Source organism: Anser brachyrhynchus, assembly GCF_964034855.1.
Source record: "Anser brachyrhynchus genome assembly, chromosome: 3".
Taxonomy (NCBI): domain Eukaryota; kingdom Metazoa; phylum Chordata; class Aves; order Anseriformes; family Anatidae; genus Anser; species Anser brachyrhynchus.
In genome coordinates this window covers 685,111-705,333 of record NC_137696.1, presented here as the reverse complement: position 1 = coordinate 705,333, position 20,223 = coordinate 685,111, and the positions used below count along the sequence as shown (strand labels likewise).

The 20,223-nt window shown below is 41.2% G+C and overlaps 1 protein-coding gene across 4 annotated transcripts in view; it reads left to right on the top strand.

Annotated features, from left to right (window-relative positions):
• PELI1 (pellino E3 ubiquitin protein ligase 1) overlaps window positions 1-17,707 on the top strand; it is a 44,978-nt gene extending 27,271 nt beyond the window's left edge. For all 4 annotated transcript variants that reach the window (XM_080586525.1, XM_080586524.1, XM_080586527.1 and 1 more), the window contains 6 exons: window positions 8,672-8,816; window positions 9,903-10,032; window positions 11,624-11,725; window positions 13,741-13,938; window positions 14,044-14,232; window positions 15,210-17,707. In XM_080586525.1, coding sequence (XP_080442651.1) covers window positions 8,746-8,816; window positions 9,903-10,032; window positions 11,624-11,725; window positions 13,741-13,938; window positions 14,044-14,232; window positions 15,210-15,776 — 1,257 coding nt within the window. In that variant the 5' untranslated portion in view covers window positions 8,672-8,745 and the 3' untranslated portion in view covers window positions 15,777-17,707. The remainder of the gene's footprint in view (window positions 1-8,671; window positions 8,817-9,902; window positions 10,033-11,623; window positions 11,726-13,740; window positions 13,939-14,043; window positions 14,233-15,209) is intronic.
• Window positions 17,708-20,223: the final 2,516 nt, after the last annotated feature.

Sequence of the window (20,223 nt, the reverse complement as noted above, 5' to 3'; positions counted from 1 at the left end):
TACCACCATTATACAAGTCTGTTTTCCTGATTCTGCTTTCACAAGGCACTCCATAAAGATATGAAAAGGTAGTGCCATGTTTAATGAACAGATAGTGTTGTGTTATCAGCATGCCTGTTATACTTTTTTATGGCTTCATAATTACAGCTTATATAAATAATCTTTAGTTGAAAATTTGAGTATGAAATAAAAGCTCTTAAATAGTTTGTAGTAACAGTCTCAGTGCAAATACAACCAAAAACTGGCATATAAAGTTGCAAATTAATCTTCGTAAGTAGTTTGTTTAAATTACTTTCTTTCACTGGCCTCAGAGTTTAGCTAATTCAACAAACGCAAACTGTAGTTACTTGCTCTAGTGCTGCAGGGTTGTTTTTTTTTTTTAAAGGAAAGTTTAAAAGCAACCAATAAGCTTTACCTTGTATGAGGTTGTACGTTTTGTCACTGATATATCTGAGAGCTGACTTTGTGGGCATGGGTGGTAAGTGTGCGTGGAAATGTGGCAGTTTAACTGGTGAAGAACTTTTTTCTCAGCTAATTAAGGTTATGGATAATATTGCAGTGACAGCTTTAAAATAGCCACCCTGTGCTAAAAGACAAATGTTTTCAGCTTCCCACACACAGTCTGAATTACATCATTTATAATCTGTAGGAGGATATCGTGGTTTCCTCAGGGGAGGATCAGCTGTTACTTTTCGTAACTGAAAATGTTGGATTTTTTTTTTTTAAAGAGAATATTTTCAGAATTGATTTTTGTCAATCTGCTAGGGTGGATCATTAGCTGTTATGTAACTCTTTCAGTTTTAATATGCCTGGCCCCGCTCTGATCCCATCAATGGCAATTCAGAATAACAGAAGTGAAGGCAGCAGAAGTCTGATTGGAATCAAGCCCTGTGCGTAGAAGGATTTTCCATCTTCTGAAAAGGAATGCTATTTTTGAGTACTGCCATGAAGTACAAGTTTTCATGTAGGCACTTCTATTGTAAGTCTTCCTCTAAAATGTTTTCCTGAACAAAGATGCTTGTCCTCACGGCATTGTTCCCAAGCTTCATAAAATTGCTAAGAGCTGCTCAGATTTGCTTCTGTGACTGAAACCGGACTCGAAGCAGCACACTGGATGCTAACCCAACTAAAACTGCTGTTTCTTACGCTGGAAAAGGTTAGCTGTAGTCTTGGTGCAAAGCAGTAGACTTGCTATTGCGTATCAAGTTAATGTCCCTTTGAAAGTGTTTACAGGCAACGTGCTTTTTTTTTTTCTGCTAAGATTCTTGCATGATATGTTTCCAGGATTACCAGCTTACCAATGGCAGATGTCCCCGATAAAAAGATGCTTTCATTGTTTGAGAATGAAAAACCCCTCTATTGGGATCTTACAGATGTTCTCAAGGCACAGCAGCAGATAGTTGTTTGCATTGTTTTGTGCTTGGTATCCTGTGAGGGAGAGGTTGCTCATTTCAGAGTTTGGCCTTGTCTTATTTTCAGTACTCTCATATCATAAGACACTCTCGTGTATACCGCAGATGACTAAGCTTATTCAGGTTATAAAAGAAAAGGCAAACAGTATAGACTAAGGAAAGAATAAGCCATACAAAACCTAAAGGCTGAGCTAAATTTCCACATTCCCAAGGCTAATTCTGTACTTTTTTAGATGCTGAAATACTACCTTTTCCAGAAAGGAGGGGAAAACTAATTATCCTCCTGTAGTGGAGGAAAAGTAGCACTACTGATCTGAAGTGACAGCATGACTTGAATACTTAACAGCTGTTTTGCTATACCTTTCCCCGGCATCTGTGGCGAAGGATGCAAGCTGTAGACAGAATCTGACTAATCTCAAAAGTGAAAGATAAAAACGTGCTGAACCTAAAGTTCCAGGTATGTGTGTGAAGGAAACATGAGCTTATTTTTAACTAGAAACTGGGTGAAGGATGAAAACACGCAACACTCTTCTGTGACTTGCATGCTCTCCCAGGCAATCGCTCCAGTAAAACCATTTTAACAGAAGAAACTTTCAGAAAGAAGACAGTTAAAGGATAATAACTTTCCAGTGCTGGTTTAACCATCAAGTAGAAGAAAGTGATTTCCCAATCTTTGTCTCTGCCTTCAAAACTGTGGTGATGCAAGGAGCTGATTCCTTGTTGCTTACACCGGTGTGGATCAGCAATAACATTATCAGTATCAACTGAGTGACACTAATGCGAAGGACGAGTACATCTCTGCAGAAAACAGGCACTTTGAAACATGACAACCTGTGAAGGTACCAATGTTTCAAGGCTGAGAAAGAACCACCCAAAGATATTCTTACATGATCATCCACCTTCCAAAATGTGCTACCACTCCAGTTACTTCATATGCGTGCAGTGCTATAAACTGCGCTCATGTTTACCAATCGTGTTCCCAAATCCAGCAACTTGGGCTTGATCAGGACTTCTAATCAAGCAAGGAGGTGGTCTGCTGGGAATTACGTTTATTTTTAACTTCTCTCTGCTTGTCTATTGCTTCTCCCTTCTTCCACACTTGCAAATACCTTCATCTTGAGAGACTAGTATTCCACGCAGATTTTGTCTCGTGGTTACCTAAACTTTGATATTCTAGTCCTTTAAATCAGAAATCGAAGATTTAATCTCTGAAAGGATAAGATGTAACCATAGGAGAGAATATGCAGTACTGAAATACTGTGTATGTGCTCAGAAGGGTTTGGTTTCCAATCTTGCAGTCACAAGATTGCCGAGTGAAAAATGTTATGAATGCTAAAGAGTTTAAATATGTAAATGGATGCTGGTGAACTTGGGTCCTAATTGTGTTTAGTCAGGTAGTGGCACTATTCAATGTGAAATCTTCTTTTGAAGAACAATATGGTGCTTTACATCTAAATAAAACTCTGTATTACAGTAATATGTCTGGGGAGGGTCAGGATAAAAGCTTTTCTTTTAGAGTTGCTCATGATATACATGTAACTGATCAAAGGTGCACCTCAGGTATGTATTTCACTTTATTCGTAAAATGGTGTTGGGCTTCCTGAAATGAATTTTAGTCCTAGGATAACTTAGGTTGGGAGGCTGTCTGATCCAGTCCCTCTGCTCACTGGGACAGGCTTACATCAGGTTGTTCAGGGCTACGTGCAGCTGAAGTCTGAACATCTCCAGGAATGGAGATCCCGCAGCTGCTCTGGATTTTTTTCCCCTAAGAGCTAATCAGGATTTTCTGTGTTGCAGCTTGTTTGTTGCCACTTATTCTGTCCCTGCATACCTGCGGGAAGAGCTGGGTTCTGTTTTGTCCATATCCTCCCTGACTTAAAGCAGAATTGCTGAGTGAAGAGATGAGATGTTGCAAGGGTTGTAAATGGAGAACTGCAAATAGCAAATTGTATAAAAACGTCAGTAGGCGAGCTATCTTGTGCTTTATTTCTATAAGCAAAAAAAATAAATAAAAATCCAAACCCCTAGAATATGTAGATATAGAACTTAAAGTAATATTATAAAAATGGAAAGATATCCCTTTTCTGCATCTGAATCAGCATATTTTTATTTTAATTTACTCATTGACAGAGGACTTCTTTTTATACAGTGAAAGTGTTTTTTTAATGCAGTATTTTAGAAAAGGGCTAGTCTGGCACTAGCTACAGTTGCTAACAGCCTATAATGCTGGCTCTGTGTTTAGAAAATGATGGTAATTTATTACAAAGAGACTTTTATTCTAGTATTTTTAGCTCACAGCAGAGTGTTTAATGAATCTCTGCTTGGGCTCATTGAATTTATGTTCTCCCCTCCCCCTGCCCCATTTTAACCATTAAGATACTGCTATTCTTTCTTCAATTCTGAAAGCTGCACTTAGTCTTCTAAATAGCAAGCTTATTCACTAGGTGCTGTGCCCCACTGCAAACAAGACCTGAAGCCTTTCTATAGGAGCCAGTAAAGACTTGTCGTGAATGTAGTCTCATGATCAGAAAAGACAGTGGAACAATTGAGGATGGCTGGCAAACTAAAGCTGATAATTCAAACAAAATTCATTATATCTCTGGGTCCCCCACTGGAGTCCCCCACTGGAAACGGCATGTTCAGTGAAAGCAGACAGCCTCTTAAACTTGTATCTGCCATGAAGCATGGGAACACTGTTTTCATGTGCCCAAAGACTTAAACCTTGGGGGATAGCAAGTGAAGGAAGACAAATAGGTCAGATCCTGATGTTCGGTTTGACTAGAGCTAACGTACGTCATGAAGCGACTGAAAGCATGTCAGATTTGCAGTGCTCCGTGAGTGAGTCCATTCATTATTACATGCTGCAGCAACACATGGCTTGCTAGGTCTTCCCAGAGAATCGTCTGCCTCCGGATTCTGACTCGTGTTCGAATGTGACAGGAGAGGGGGCAATCCTACACGAATGTACTCAGAAATCTGTAGCTTTCTTTCTGCCATCGCAATCTTTGCCTTCCATGACTCAACTGAGTATTTAAGAACAAGAAGGCTTGTAGGAAACTGGGTTTTCATTCCTAAATAGAATTTAAAATAGTTCTTCAGTTTAAATGTCATCTCTTTCCGTTCCCTCAAAACAGTTACATGAGGGTATTGTGCAAGTTACCTTCCATGATCTTTCTCCTGGCTCCAGAGGAACCAGTTGTAAGAACAAAACGGTATTGTTCATGACTTCTTCCTTTTCCAATTTCCTATTTTGAGACTGCAAGATACTAACTGGTACCCATCGTGTTTTTGTGCTAACAGCAAAGTTGTGCTCAGTGAGCAGCACCTCTTACCAACTGAAGTAATGCCGTTCTGAAACGGTTTTCTCTGTGTGCCAGTTGCTTTACTCACAAGATCTGCTCGGTTATATAATACAGGACTGTTCACAAAGGGTTTCAGGCTTTAGTCTCTTCTCTGCAGCAGAAGCAGAGATCTTGAGGTGAAATTTTTTTGCTACCTGTTACGTGATTTTGAAAGAATATAGGATGGGGTGGGATCTTGTAGTTAACACCTTATTCCTCATCAGTGTTTAAGGGTATGGAAGGACTTTCAGAATACTTTCAGAATAGTCTGTTGTTCTGAGATTACATCAATGAAGCCCAAACCACCAATGGCCACAGATGCTGCTGCAGAAGTAATGGTCATGGCAGAAAGCTGACTTAGAAGTGTTCAGTTCAAGTGGCCAGTTGCTCAGTTGTATACTGGCTCTACAGCACCTAGTTGACTTTTAAATGTATTTAATCAGCCTTTCCTAACACTTGGAAGAATTCTACTGTAGTATGCTAGAAATAAAAATCAGGCAGGTCATTCTGTAATAAGAAAAGGCCCATTCTATAACTTAGTGGTTCTTCCCTATGAACTCAAGAGCATGTCCTTCCATAAGTTCTTAAATACTATATCCAGCTTTAAAAGATATGCTTGCCCGCTCTGTTTCAGCAGTGGGGTTGTTATCCATGGCCTAGTAGACTCCTCTCCAGTAAGTTTTATTTGCAGACATGAAGTTGCGCTTGGAGTAGTCTTTGGAACCTCACTGGAAGAATACAATCAGCATTTATTTCCTTTGAGGGGGAAAAAAGAAGTCTCTTCCTTTTGGGTATGGTACATCAGGGAGATCATAATATGTGAGAAAAAGCATGTACAACACTGCATTTTTTTAAGGGCTCTGAATTTGATATGTGCTTGAACTGAAGCTTCTGGGTGTTAATGGTTGTAAAAGTGATGTGTGCATCTCATAAAGGTTCTGAGACATTTTTAAGTCATGCTTTTGAAAATGTAGAAGCAAGCTGTTTTACTAGTGGTAGCTCTAGACTTCTTTTTCTTGAACCTTCACTAAGTGAAATAAGAAGTGGGTTTGCATCATATGTGCTGCTCCCAAAATAAACTTGTCTGGATTTATTTAACAACAGCAACAAAAGTATTACAGAGGAGCTGAACGTTAGATGCTGGACACTTTTTCTTGTATTAAGACTTTCTAGTTAACGTGTGCTGCTGAAGTCTGTCACGTGAAACTGTTGGCTTCTTTTTTGGTTTCTGCTCAGTCATCTCTTAAGAGGTTGCTGGCTACCTGTTCAGGTGATATTTTAAAGTAGAGTCTCCCTTAATTGTTCATGTGTAATTAGTTTTGAAGAGGATCAGAAGCTGACTACGTGTATTTTTCTATCCTATTTTTTTTTAGCTTTCTGTGACAACGTTCACTTGGATGATGAGAGAGGAAGTTATGCCAAGCCTTTTTTGTACTAATGGCAAAGCTTAGTTATTTTTGATGCCTGCCTTCCCCCCTTCTCTGGGTGAATCGATTAGCTCTTTTTTCAAACGTCATAGTGTAGGGTGGGTGTTACTCAAATCTTTTTTCTTTTACAATGTCATGGTATTTACTACTCCCATGCAATTTCCCCATAGGTGGTGTTACAGGATTTCATAGCAGTTTTTATCATTTTTAAAACGCCAGTTCAAAGGACAACCTTCATGCACCTTAGCAAAGAAACATGAAGCACAGCACATGAAATGCAATGACCAAGGTGTGGTGCTCCATGAGGGCTGTGATGCCAGGAGGCACAGAAGGCCCCAGGTGGCCAGGTCAAACATAAAAAATTGTGAACTCAGTTCATGTGGGGCTAAGTTTATCAAATGGGACAATCTCTACTTCATGGTGTTATGTCTACGGGCATGAGTAGAAGTTTAAAGGCCAAATTTCATATAAGGTTTTTTATTTTTATCTTTTTTGGTTGGTTTTTTTTTTTTTCAGTTTTATACTTTTCGGGGCAAAACTTTGGGCTTTACCTGCAACAGCAAATACCCTGGCCATTCCAGTTAACTTACTGCTACACATGAGTCAGCAAACAAGAAAGGCTTTGGAGCAAACTAAACTACTTTACTTTCTCATGTGCTGTTTATTGCTATTCGTGGGTGATAGATAGGGGCCGTTGGATCAGTGTAAGGCACTTTCTGCACCAACTAAATGATGGATACCCTAAGGCTTGAAGCAGGATAGCTGTCCAGTGAAAAAGCATACTGCTTCCTACATAGTGAAAACAGTGCAGGCAGGACACGGACACTGCCACGGTACTGTTGTGCAGATCAAGTTTATTATAATGCACAGCGATGGATCAGGACATGCTAGGGATAATGTTACATGTGCTAAACAGAAGGACAGTCTTTGCTTACTTCCTTATTTCAGGCAACTTTAAAATCCATGCTATTCAGACTTGAGAGCAAAGGAAAAAAAACGGAGAGAAGAATGAAGGGTGAAAAGAAAGGTTTCAGTTCAGTCCCCTGGCTGTGTTGTGTGGTCATCACAGCAAAAGTTTGAAGGATGGTAAGATGTCCTCAGGTGTATTTGTGTGAAGCTCTCCTAAATACGTGGGGTAGCATGCAAGAAGGCATGAGGAAACATACTGAATTTTAAGATAGCATTGTGGGCTGACTGCAGGTGTGGATCAACATATCCATGCTGAATAAGAACTTGATGGATTGAGAAGGGTTGTTGAGGGCCAAGCTTCTCTGTGGTGAAACAAAGAGAACCGAGAGGGTAGAGATCAGGTCAGTAAAAGTATCTTTGTACCAGCTTCTGAGCAAATGTGAGCAGGATGTCAGACTGCCGCATCCTTTTCTCTGTTAGGGTATATGTGAGGGGTAGATAAAATCTGCACAGTGATGTCTTTTCTGCTTAATATCTACTTCTAGGTAGAAGAAAATAGAGATACAACATTGTATTTGTGATCAAAGTTGATGACAGGTTACAAGAAATGTTATGTGGGCCAAAAATGTTTATTTGAACAGAAGGCAGAATATTAAAAATCAGTACTGAAAGTACAGAACTAAAAAGCTTAACAGTTTTCTGAGTCAGTATGAAAACTTATCTGGAAAAACTGGGGGAACAGTCTTGTTTCTGTTAAAGGCAAGCTCAAACAGGCTAGCATCAGCTTTGTTCTTTATGAAGCATGTGCTGTGTTGGGTAGGCTCTGCAGGAAGGTCAGAGATGGGTTGGGTGGGTCAGAATCTGGAAGTGTTACTAATGAGAAGCTATACAGAATACTAGTGGGAACTGCTCCTCAGAGCAAAAGTAGGACCAAAAGTTGCATTGCGAAAGACCATTCTCAGTAAGAATTACTGGCAATTCCTACAGGACATCTGGTTCAAACAGCTGGTTGTATCACTTCTGTCTCTGGTTAAACAGAGATCACATGGCATGTCCCAAACTCATACAGTGGACTTGATATCCAGTTGTCTTACAAATTCCTCTAATCTGCAGATCCAGAACATCTTTGGAAAGCTCTGAATCACCTACTTTCCATGAAAACTTCTACCTCTTTGGTTAATGCGCTGGTCTTGTTTTTTCTTTAAATTTTATACCTGTCAGGCTCTATTTCTTGATAGATCAACCAAAGATTATAAGAGAAGCTAAGTACTGTTCATAGTAAAAACTAGCATGAAGGAAAACTGGATATTTTATCAAGGCTGTATGGGAATTATCTAAACGTACTTGTATTTTTTTTTTTTGCTCTTGTAGTTGTTGCAGGCAATTCAGCCAGAACTGATGTGTCTTTATATGTGTGATCTGTTTAAAATTATTTCAGGCAAAACCAAAATTTGGAAAAGCACCAGGTAGAAAATATTGTATCTACTCTGTCAGGTCAGGAAGAACGAAAGATAAATGTGCAGGTTTTTATAATGATGTATTTCAGTGCCTCTTACATGTCACTTTATCGTTGTTTTTACAGGAAATAATGAAAAAAGCGTGCCACAACTCTTGATCAGAGACCTGAAATTTGAGAAGAAGTCATTAGCTAAGCTCATGTTTTCTCCTGATCAAGAAAATCATCCATCAAAAGCACCAGTGAAGTATGGTGAATTGATCGTATTAGGGTAAGTGTTTGTGTGTGTGTTGGCAGTGAGAATGAAGGTAGAATTTCAGAGTGCGCTTACAGCAGTTAAACTGCAGGTTGCTGTGAGAGGTGATCATGCTACCTCTCATTCGAACTCCTTTTGCATTGTATCTAGCAAGCACACAGCTGAAAGTGAGTTGTTCAGCTTTTCTTTGGTAGCTGGTCTCATGTAAGGAAGGGGCTAGAATACCTGGCTGAGGGAGGAGGTAGAGGGATGGTTATCTTTTTCAGCAGCAACCAGGTGACACACGTAATGTGATATATTGGAAAGTTGCACTGCTGTCTGCATACCTTTTTGTGAGCATGGAGGTAGGGCTGTAAACAGCAGAGTCAGATGTAAGGTTATTTTCAGCTCTTGTGTTCATCCCAGGTAATTGTTTCGTGACAAAGGGAGCCACTTTGTGAAGGGTTTCCGAATTGATTCCAGGTTGGGCCTATGCAGATGACTAGTACGATAGTGTTCAAAACCATGGTAGCTGACTCTAATGCCAAAGTTCAAACAGAAAATACTAAGAAAGCAAATTGGCTGGCTGGTCTGTTTATGTTGACATGCTCAAAGTAAGAATCTGAGGGTTTTCTGATGGATTAAATTGAAGTCTCAGAGGACAGCATATCTATTTTTTTCTGGGTTTTCATTTCAACTAGAATTCTCTGAAATGGTAGTTCTCCACCAGGTTTGGTGAGTATTTATGGTCTTTCATTTACAGTGTGAACACACAACTTAGAGATAAAACTACAGATAAGCATATAACCTTACTTGTTTTCTTGTTTGTAGCCCAAGTCTCTTCTGCTTGTTGATAGTAGCTTTGAGATTAATCTAGATAGTATTCCTTGCTCTGCAAGCTTTGGGCGTATATGCTGTAGTTCTGCGGGCATGTTTCAATATTGTGTTTACCAATTCTTGGATTTAAATAGATGCAACTAATAGGAAGTATGTAACTTTTCAATATCGTACTAATTATGAAGGCTTTGTACTTAGAATTTTTTTTCTGGGCTGTCTGTACCTTGTGAGAAGCTAGGTAGTACAGGAAGATGGACTTTATTCTTTTTCTGTCCTTTTTGATAGGTACAATGGGTCTCTCCCAAATGGAGATAGAGGAAGAAGAAAAAGTAGGTTTGCTTTATTTAAAAGGCCCAAGGCAAATGGGGTGAAACCTAGCACTGTGCATATTGCCTGTACCCCTCAAGCAGCAAAGGTAAGCTTGATTTGTGTAGTTCAGTCTTACTTAGTGCTGTCTAAAAAGTTCAGTGAAATCAATGCTGTTATGCTGAGATGAAATGATGTAAAAAGCATGAAATTCTGGCTGTGAAAAGAATGGTTCATATTTATCCAAGGATGTTTGGTAGCAGTCAGGGTTAGCAAGAAACCATTTAGCAAAACAAATCCAGTGCCCAGTCCTTGCCATGTCCAGAAAGGAAAATGCTTGTTTTTTTGAAACATGAATTTTCAAGGGTAGAGGTTAGTCATGTAAAACACTTTTTTTCCTTCCAAATTTGCTACAAACATCTGTTCTAGACTTCCTGTTTTCACACTCATTCATGCTTTTTAGGGCTAAGCTTGCTTCACTTGAAGCTGACTTTGAAATAGTTTTATCAAAGCTGTGTGCACTTGATACTCAGCCCAGTGGGTAGGACTTCCCCGGAGATGAGTACAGGTGGGTTTGGCAGGGCATGTTTTGTATGGCTGGTAATCAAATTCAGGGTTCCCAGTAAGAAGCAATGAAGGAAAGGCTTAAATCTTGAAGCTGAAATGTATTTCATGTCAAAGTTAAGGCTATTGTAGATAAGGTATTACTATGAAATACTTCTTTATTGTAGTGATTCATGTGTGCAATAATGTTCAGTAAGAAGTGGGTCACTTCTACTAAAACCAATGGAATTCAGGAATGTCTAGGCCCTTCAACAAATACAGCACTGTTAAGTGTTTGACTCTCTAAATACTTGGACACCTAGGAATATTGATTCCTAAAGTCAGGAAGTGGCATAAAAAATATTTTCAAATCATACGCATTTTGTTGACTGAAGTTACTCCAGCATTATGTACTTAGCATTACACCTGTAGGACATCTGTGAAAAGAACATTAATTTTTGTTAATTCTTTATGGTCTTCAAATAATAAGTGCTATTTAGAAGCACTTTATAAAGGGTTTTTTGTTCAGTTCCTAGCAGGTGGATTTAGTTTCGCATGTGAGGCATGGCATAAGTCTCTAGAATGAAAATCGAGACTAACTGAAACCTAGGTTACTTTGCTACAACTAGTGCAACCTGTGCTGAGTTTCTCCCTATTACCCTGTTTACCAGCACTGCTTGTTACATTTTTGTTGACGTAGCTTATTAATCAGTGATTTGAGTATGTACTCAGATCTTTCCTTTGGAACGAAGTCCCTAAGTTTTTGTCGTCATTTTGCTGTTCAGAAGTTCAGGCTCAGAAGGCTACGAAGGTGTTCCAATCATTTTTAGCCTTTGCCCTGGGTTGTTTTATTCTTTGTGTCAAGGCCAGCTGTGCTTTAATACCAAGCATGACTAACCATCTGTCTTGGTTACGTGTACTTTGTTACAGCGTGCGGTAAAGAGACCAGTTTGGTCTGTTGCTGAATCAATGGTGCAGCTTTATTTAATGGCCAGGGCTGGTTTTTGTGAAGTTTAACTACAGGTGTGTCACTAATGAGCATCTGACTTAATGTGTTCATTGAGCAGAACAAGAGCCTGGTTATGCTGTCTGCTTTGCTGCTGTGTTCAGTAGATCTGTTGTTCACTGGTTCAATAATTTGCCTTTTTTTCCCATAGGCAATAAGTAATAAGGACCAACACAGCATCTCTTACACTTTGTCTCGGGCCCAGACAGTAGTAGTTGAATATACCCATGACAGCAACACAGATATGTTCCAGGTATGTGAAGTAAATGACATCTGAAAGTATTCATGCTTGTGGTGGTTTCTAATGAGACATTCTCTGAACACGCTTTTCTCAGATGCGAAAGTTCACACGTGTCACTTTCTGCAGTTCGCTTTGCAGAGATGTTTAATTCTGTTTGTTCCCAAGGCCGTCACATGAACAAAGCCGTATATCTGTGCATCTCTTCTTAGGCTTACTTGATCAGAGGCGAAAGCTGTTTTTGTGACTAATGTACAGGATTATGGTTTGGTCTTTGACTGCAAGTCTTTTAACCTGTTTCTAGTCTCTCCTTGCAAAATGAATAATAAAGTACACAGTTCTCTGAAGCATTCGGAACTTTGCTTCCAGCATTTATGAAGGGATTTGGGATCAGCCAGTAGGAGGCAGGGTAGAAGAAATGCAATGTGAAAATATAGAAAAGCTTTTAACACAACTAATATGACCCCCCTGACACCTTTAAGCAAACCCAGAAATAAGTTAAAGGTGTTGGTAATACTGAGAGAGGAGGCCCAGTTCAGATGTGCTGTCAGTTCAGAAGAACTTTGCTGGAGTTCCTGTATGTAAGCAAAGGAACCACAAATACATGTACAGCTGTGATGTTCACTCATATCTTGTACTTATTATTTCCTGTTTTTTCTCAAAAGGAAGGGTTTTGTTATGGGTTTTCTTGTGTTTTGTTTCTTCTGATTCCTGGACTGATGCTGCATTGATTTTCATTGTGCCTAATTTATGGAAAGGAATTTTGCTGTCACAGCATTTAGCTGTGACGACATGGCAGGATTTAAGGAGTTAGGAGGTGTTGGTATGTGGTGAGGAAGCTGCTGTGCAACTGCAGATATCTACAACAGAGCAAAAGGGCTGTAAGAAACTAACTGCAGCGTAAGCTATTGCTTGTGTAAGTGTTCTCTCTTTAGGCAAGCTATGGCATGTATGCTGCTCTAAAATTGCCACTGGCAATCCAAGTGTACTGATGGGTTATCCTGCCTAAGAAAAAAAAAAAAACAACACAAAAACATATTTTGACAAAGCAGTTTCAGTCTCATGAGAGCTCTCTAGCCTTCACCAAAAACCACCTCAGGCCCTGGTTCTTCTTCCTAGCAGTTAATCAGTCTTAATATAACCATCTATGTTTTAAGAGCTTATTGAGAGCTCTGGAAATGAGCGAAAGGTAAAAATATACAAGTGGGCTTTAAACCTGGCTGTGAGGATGTTTGGGACAGGGATTTAACTTCTCTTTATTTTGTAAAGAGAAGGTCAAGATGATGGGAAAAGCAGTCAAACACATGCAACTTTATTAGAACCTGTAGAGTTGCATGGGACTGCAAAGCTCGTTCTCTTCCATGCATCCAGAAAAGAAGGCCCAGGTACTTTGCAGCGTGTTATTTCTAAGAACATCTTAACAAGAATGCAGCATCTGCTTACAACCTGATTTTTTGTGTGTTGTGCATATCAACGTAACACCACCGTCACCCCTGCTGCAAGCACCTTGTACCTGGTCTGTCCTGACAGATGTGCTGTTCCTTGGTGCCCCACTGGAGCTGGAAAGTCAGCTCATGTAATCTCTGGACAGTCTTTCCCTAGTCTGGTGTTGCTCAGAATATTCTGGGCATGCAAAGTGACTGAATACCACTTTTTTTTCCATCTAACTGCTGTTCCCAGCTGTTTCGGCACTGCTGCAGCCGGTCCAGCTGACCTCGTTCTAACCTTTCTGATGAGAAGACCTTCAATGGGAAATCTTCTCAAAATTGACTTAATTACATCTTTTTATTTCTCCTTCTTTTGCTTGGCTGTACTCAGCCTTCAGAATAACTTTGATCACATGGAGGTGGAATAACTCATCAATTCAGATTAGGCTTTAGAAAACTAAATTTAGATTGGTGGAGGGAAATGCTTCAGACTGGAATGTCATGACGTTTTCCTGATCATTTTTAAATGCTTTAGGCTTGAACATTGCTAGACCCAGAGGCAATGGGTCTACTTCTAAACGTATTTTGTATCCCTTTTTGCAGATTGGTCGATCAACAGAGAGTCCTATAGACTTCGTTGTGACAGATACGGTTCCTGGAAGTCAGAGTAATTCTGATACGCAGTCTGTGCAGAGCACTATATCAAGGTTTGCCTGCAGAATCATATGTGAACGTAACCCTCCTTTTACTGCGAGAATATATGCTGCAGGATTTGACTCCTCTAAGAACATCTTCCTTGGGGTAAGGGAACTTTGTTCTCCTAGATCGATGCAGGCTTGTTTTAGAACTAATTTGTATCTCTACTTGAGCAAAATTAGAAGTTGTCATTGTTGTCGTTTTCCTTAGGAGAAGGCTGCGAAGTGGAAGACATCAGATGGGCAAATGGATGGACTAACCACAAATGGAGTTCTTGTTATGCATCCCCGTAATGGATTTACAGAGGACTCCAAGCCAGGGGTATGGAGAGAGATATCTGTGTGTGGGAACGTGTTCAGCCTCCGTGAAACCAGATCGGCTCAGCAGAGGGGAAAAATGGTAAGAGTGAGGACCAACATTTTGTGTACCGTGTTTAAAATGGGTACAGCCACAAGTGATACAGCTTGGGCATAAACAGAGGCCAGAATCTGCCTCATTCAGTGCATTTGTCACCTCTGTAATTAGCTGCACCGACTACGTGTCTGTGGTTGTACATGAAAGGTTCTTGCTCAACCTGAATAACTGACAGGTTATCTCCGTAGTATTTAACTGCAGATCTAGGCTGCTCTCCTAAACTGAGTTGCCAGTCTAGTATGTTCTTCTGGAAGATGTGATAGTTATGTGGATGATGTAAAGAACATTTTCCTGATTCTCCCTTCTGAGTTTATGCTTTTAAAGTTTTCCCACTTTTACTTTTTAAAAGCATAACTAGTTTTATTAACACCTACCTATACACCTGGATATCCATCTCTCTGTTGGTATCCTGGGTTTTCCCCTTCCTCTTGATTCCAAAGCACTGGTGACACTTTGAGGAGATGATTCATTTTGGTATGACTTGGGGTCTCGTAGCAAAAGGAAACCCAGCAGGAATACTTATTTACTGGTGCAGTTAGCTAGGAATGCCAGGAGCTCATTTCTCCTGGGGAGAAGAAAGCCTTGTGTAGAGGGGGGTGTGTAAATAAAATACTCCACAGTACGATGGAGGACTCAACAAGCCTTGTGCTGCGCCATTCTTCCTAGATGCATTTCAAGTAACATATCTGGCAGCATTATAGGGAAGGAGCTGAGAAGAGAAATTAAGGTTGGAAGGGAGCTTTTCATGGTCTTAATCTTACGTCCACCTCAATCTCCTAAGAAGTTTATTTAAAAGAGGAGGAAGGAGATGGCATTGGGTTCTGTGGCTATTTTCTACAGCACACTTGGTAGTTGCTTGAAACTTTGGATCTTCCAGGCAAATTTGTATTATGAAAGTGCCGTATGTTACTCTTCAGATAATGTCAGGTGGCACCTCTTTCTCTTCCTCTGCCCATCACAAGGTTGAAAACGAAACGAACCAACTCCAGGATGGCTCTCTCATCGACCTGTGTGGAGCAACGTTGCTGTGGCGCACTGCGGAGGGGCTTTCACGCACTCCCACTGTCAAGCACCTGGAGGCGCTGAGACAGGAAATAAACGCGGCGAGGCCCCAGTGTCCCGTGGGGTTTAACACCTTGGCATTTCCCAGCATGAAGAGAAAAGATGTTGTAGACGAAAAGCAGCCGTGGGTGTACCTGAACTGTGGCCACGTCCACGGCTATCACAACTGGGGAAACAAAGAGGAGAGAGACGGCAAGGATCGAGAGTGTCCCATGTGCCGCTCTGTCGGCCCCTATGTGCCTCTGTGGCTTGGATGTGAAGCTGGATTTTATGTGGATGCAGGACCTCCAACTCACGCGTTCAGCCCGTGTGGACACGTGTGCTCAGAAAAGACAACTGCTTATTGGTCCCAAATTCCTCTTCCTCATGGTACTCACACTTTTCATGCAGCCTGTCCGTTCTGCGCGCATCAGCTGGCTGGTGAGCAAGGTTACATCAGACTCATTTTCCAAGGACCTCTCGACTAACACACGTGTAACCAAGGACTGCAGTAATCTAATAAGCTAAGCGATTCTGATTTTTAAACCAACTGTTTTTCGTATTCTCTGGGCTTTGCTGGTTTGCATTACAATGAAGAATTTTTTGTTTTATTTTTTGTTATGACAGCTAAATCCCTCTCTATTGAGAAAAGTCTGGAAATGGAAGAAACAGGGGTAGGAGGGGAGAAGTCCTGCTTCTTTAGTTAATAACTCTTTCTGAAGAGCTGAAAGAAGTGTTACAGAGTGAATTTAAATGCCTTCCGTTTAATGGTTTTGAATCACGTGCCCACAGTGTTTCAAAGTTGTTTCTTTCTTTTTGTATATGGAGGGTAAATAGTTCAAAAAACATTAGTTTACAGCTTGGATGCAAACATTGTAAAATATAATGTGTATATTAACTCTTTTCTATTTATCTTTATTATTGAAAATATGTAGAATGTGTAGAATAGCATGGTCATAGTGTGTTACATCCAGCAATTGGATGTGTAGAGTAGCTCTGGATGGAGAAGGATGTGAGATGGAAATGGCAGAAAAATCTTTTTTAATCTACAGTACTGAGTTCTTAGAATAGTTAAAATGCTTTTTAAACAAGCTAATGCAAATTATGATGGCATAAAGGTGTGCTTTAACCATGTGAAAGGTAGCTAAGAAGGACTTCTTAAAATGTCTTTTTGGTAGGACTGTACTCACGATCTGGTTATGAAGAAAATATTTACCAGACTCTTTGAATATGCAACTTAGTCTAGATTAAGGGTTTTTTCCTCCCTTCATGCTAACACATCTTTATTTAGCATTAGTGACATTTGTGAGGGTTTTCCAATGTTTAACCATAAACGAACCTGAAAGATGAAGCTCACTTTGTTCCTTGCTGGCTGGGGAGGCGGGGAGAGGTGGATGTGTCCACACCACGTGTGTGGGGAGCAGTTTGTGGATCGGCCACGGTGATTTCACAGCTCGTGAAAGGCTTGTCAGTCGCACCTCCTGCCTTCATCTGGCCTGCTGCAAACTGGCACGTGCAGGCACAGGGGAGCCACAGGCTTCACGTGCTTGCCTTTACGCTGCTCCGAGGAAGGAGCTGTGCACAGATGCTCACCTCGGCCTCCCCTGGAACAAAGTAGAAGCCCAGTACCTCCTGGATGCACCCCTGCGTCCTAGCATCTTCGTGCACTTGACACAATTGGCAATCTGTTAGGGAAGAGCTTGAGCTGGGCCTGGGCTGGACTCGTGGACCGCAGCGTGGGAAGCTCGCGTGTGGTCTGCTCTCGGGGTGGCAGGCTCTGGCTAGTGGTCTCCGCGCTCTCTTTTCCCCACCCTTCCTTTCCCTTCTGTATCCACCAGAAAAGGCCAGTGCACTACATCCAGCTTTGCTGCTAACCCACCGTGCTTCATGGCAAATACACAATCTGACTTTTTTTTAGGATTGAGTTGAGCTTTTTTGGGCCAGCTTCATACTTTTTTTTTAATATGTACTGTATAATTGACAGTAGCAAATTTCTGTACTTTATAGTGTAGCTTTAATTTTCCTTTTCAAAGCTGTTCTAAACTTCTTGGTTTAAAAAGAGACGTATGTTGCTTAGATGTCATGAATTATTTGCTTTGACTGTCAATTGTTTCTCCATTTTTAAAAAGAAATTATATATATTGTTTGGTTCACTCAGGAAATGCATGTGTCAGGAAATCTGTATTATAATTTCAGTTAGCTGTCATGTACAAGTAACTGCTGTTACTCCCTTTTCATAGAAATATAACTGATTTTGACATTTTCCAGATTATATGCATTAAGTAATGAAACTTATGCAGCAAGAAACCCCTGTATTGTAGTTGTTCTAATCATTTTATTCAAACTATATTATACTGTAGTTTAATTTTTATTTGCAAATTAATTTATTCAAACTATGTGAGTAAACACTTTTCAAAAATAGAGATTCTGGGATTGTCTGTTGCTTTGTTTCCAAGAGATGGGAAAGGTGGCTGGAGATGACTCTTCTGTCACTTGAGGTGTGTGTTCTGCACATGTGGATTAAGTTCACAAAAAATAACTGAAGAGTTTGTATGTTATTCTGGTCATTGGATGTGACCTTTCACTGTGTTTTCTGTTTAACTCTACATTAGTAAAGGCAAGGTCGTTAAATGGTCTTTTCCCTGGGTAGGTTACAATTAACGAAATGTAAGCAAAAACTTCAGACAGATGGCTGGACTCTTACAAAACTTCAGGAGCTCTTGATTTCATCGTCCACACAATCAGATTGACACATCTTCTCTGTTTGTGATCTTGCTGAATGCAGGGATGTGAAAAGCCAGAAAAGGAAATGATGAAAGCTACAAAGCAGGATGAGTAATGTAGAGATGAACTGTGAAAACAGATTGAGAATTGGACTGTAGTAAGCACCAAAAGCAGCGTACGCACCCTGTGTTGGAGGCACAGCATGGAGCCAGCGGTGCTGTTGCCACTGGGTACACAAACCTTCAGCCGGAGAAGGAAAGAAGAGCGGTTCGTGCCCAACACACAACCATCACTAAGCCTGTACCCTGTTAAGATGATTTTTTTTATGCTTCCATTATATTTCACCCCTTTCCTAAAAAAAAAAAAAAAAAAAAAAAAGGAACACTGCATAAGAATGTGTGGTCTCAGCAGAACCAGCTGTTTTTCCTGGTAGCATTATGCTAAGGTAATGCTACCCAGAGCCCTGTACTCTGCCACGCACTGCCCGGTGTATGTTTTCCTTGACCCAAGGTGGGCTTGTTAATCCTGTCTTTAAATGGGCAGAACGTGGGCATTCAAAAGCCTGAGACACGGAAACCCCACTGTCGAAAGCAGGATAGCAGTGGTTGAGTAGGCTGAGGAACAGTTTCCATAAAACATGCAAGCTAACTAAAAGCAGTAGCTTTGACTGTGGTTCCCTATTTAAGCTCCCCTCTGGGCTTCTGTTCTTTAATAAACAATTTAAACAGAAGGTCTCATGCTCTATAAACTCTAAAATGAATGCCAGATTAAAAGTAAAATAATCCCTTTAACACAAACAGCTGACTAAATCACCTTGAACTTTAAGGCCTTTTGTTCTGGACAGATGTGGAGCTGAGAGAAGTGCGAGGGGATGAGCCACTGCTGGCTGTGAGATGATTACAGCTCTGCTTGCTTAGCCAAAATTGGGCCCTTGTACTCAATAACCAGCCCCAAACGAAATCTGTGGCCTTAACCTGCTTTCAAAGACGTGCTCAAATGGGAAGAGGCGTCGGTGATGCAACTGGCAAACGGTACGCGTCTGTTCCCTGGGCGATCACTGCAGCTATGTGGCGCTGATGGAGGAATGCATGGGGAAAGGAGGCAAATGCAGGCCTTTTTCTGGCCTTGGAGTTTTGTGGAAATCTGCAGAAGTGCAACTGGAAATCGGCAAGTAGCTTTCTGCAGTTGGTTTGTGCAGCACTGCTGTGCTCTGTGCAGTTCTTTGTGAGCTGTGTAACGCGGGTTACTTAATGAGCTGACTTGCTTTCAGCTGTAGGAAGTTGCATGGATTTAATAGGGTAAAAGGCAGCAGCTTGGTACAGCAGCTGGCCACGGAAGGCCTTTTGTTTCCAAAGCAGAAGCGGGGCAGCCCTCGGTGCGTTGACTCAGGGCAGGCAGAAGCACGGTGACTGGGAGGTGGTTGGGGGCTTTCCCTGGGAAGGCTGTGGATAGTCAGGCACCTACGGAGCGCCGTTCCCTTGGCTGACTCAGCCACCAGTTTCGAGCAGCACAACGGGTGCGTGGTGTGGCCGAGACACGTGGTGCGGGCTGGGGATGAGGTTTTCTAATCCCGTCTGCGCCAGGCTTGTTACACCTGCAGGAATGAGGCCTGCCTCCTGACAGGTTTCATGATGTGAGCCCTGTGAAGTCACCCTGGCAGTCCTCCTGCTGCACTTGAAGGTGCTCTGTAAATCTCGTTATGACTCTCCTGTGGCACGCTTTATCTCTTTCTGAACTGAGAGACCCTTTCCAGGTCCGATTCTAGCAATAGTTTTTGCAATATAAAGCTATTGGGATGCCTACAGTTATCTGCATGCACTCCGTCTTTCAAAATGGATTAAGTGTGGCTGCTGTTGAATTTCCTGGCAGATTTCCTGGCCATAGTCTTAGCTTGTGCAATCCCTGCTTCATTTTCTGGAAAAAAAAAAAAAAAGGAAAAAAAAAAAAGCAAAGGTTCTCTACTTTTAATTGTAGCACTTGGCTTTAACATAAGGGCTGCGATCACCCTCGAAATGCAGCTTCTAAGGCTCCTTTATGGCTGGAGGAGATCACCTAGACACACAGTCACGCATCCTGTGAAAGATCTGCGGGAGCAGCGAGCGTGCCAGGGGCTCTTCGGGGAGATGTGTCTGCGGGAGCCAGCAGCGAGCCTGCCCCTTCCTGCTGCCACTTCCCAGGTGGCAGCAAGAGCTCGGGCCCTGTTTCCTTGCC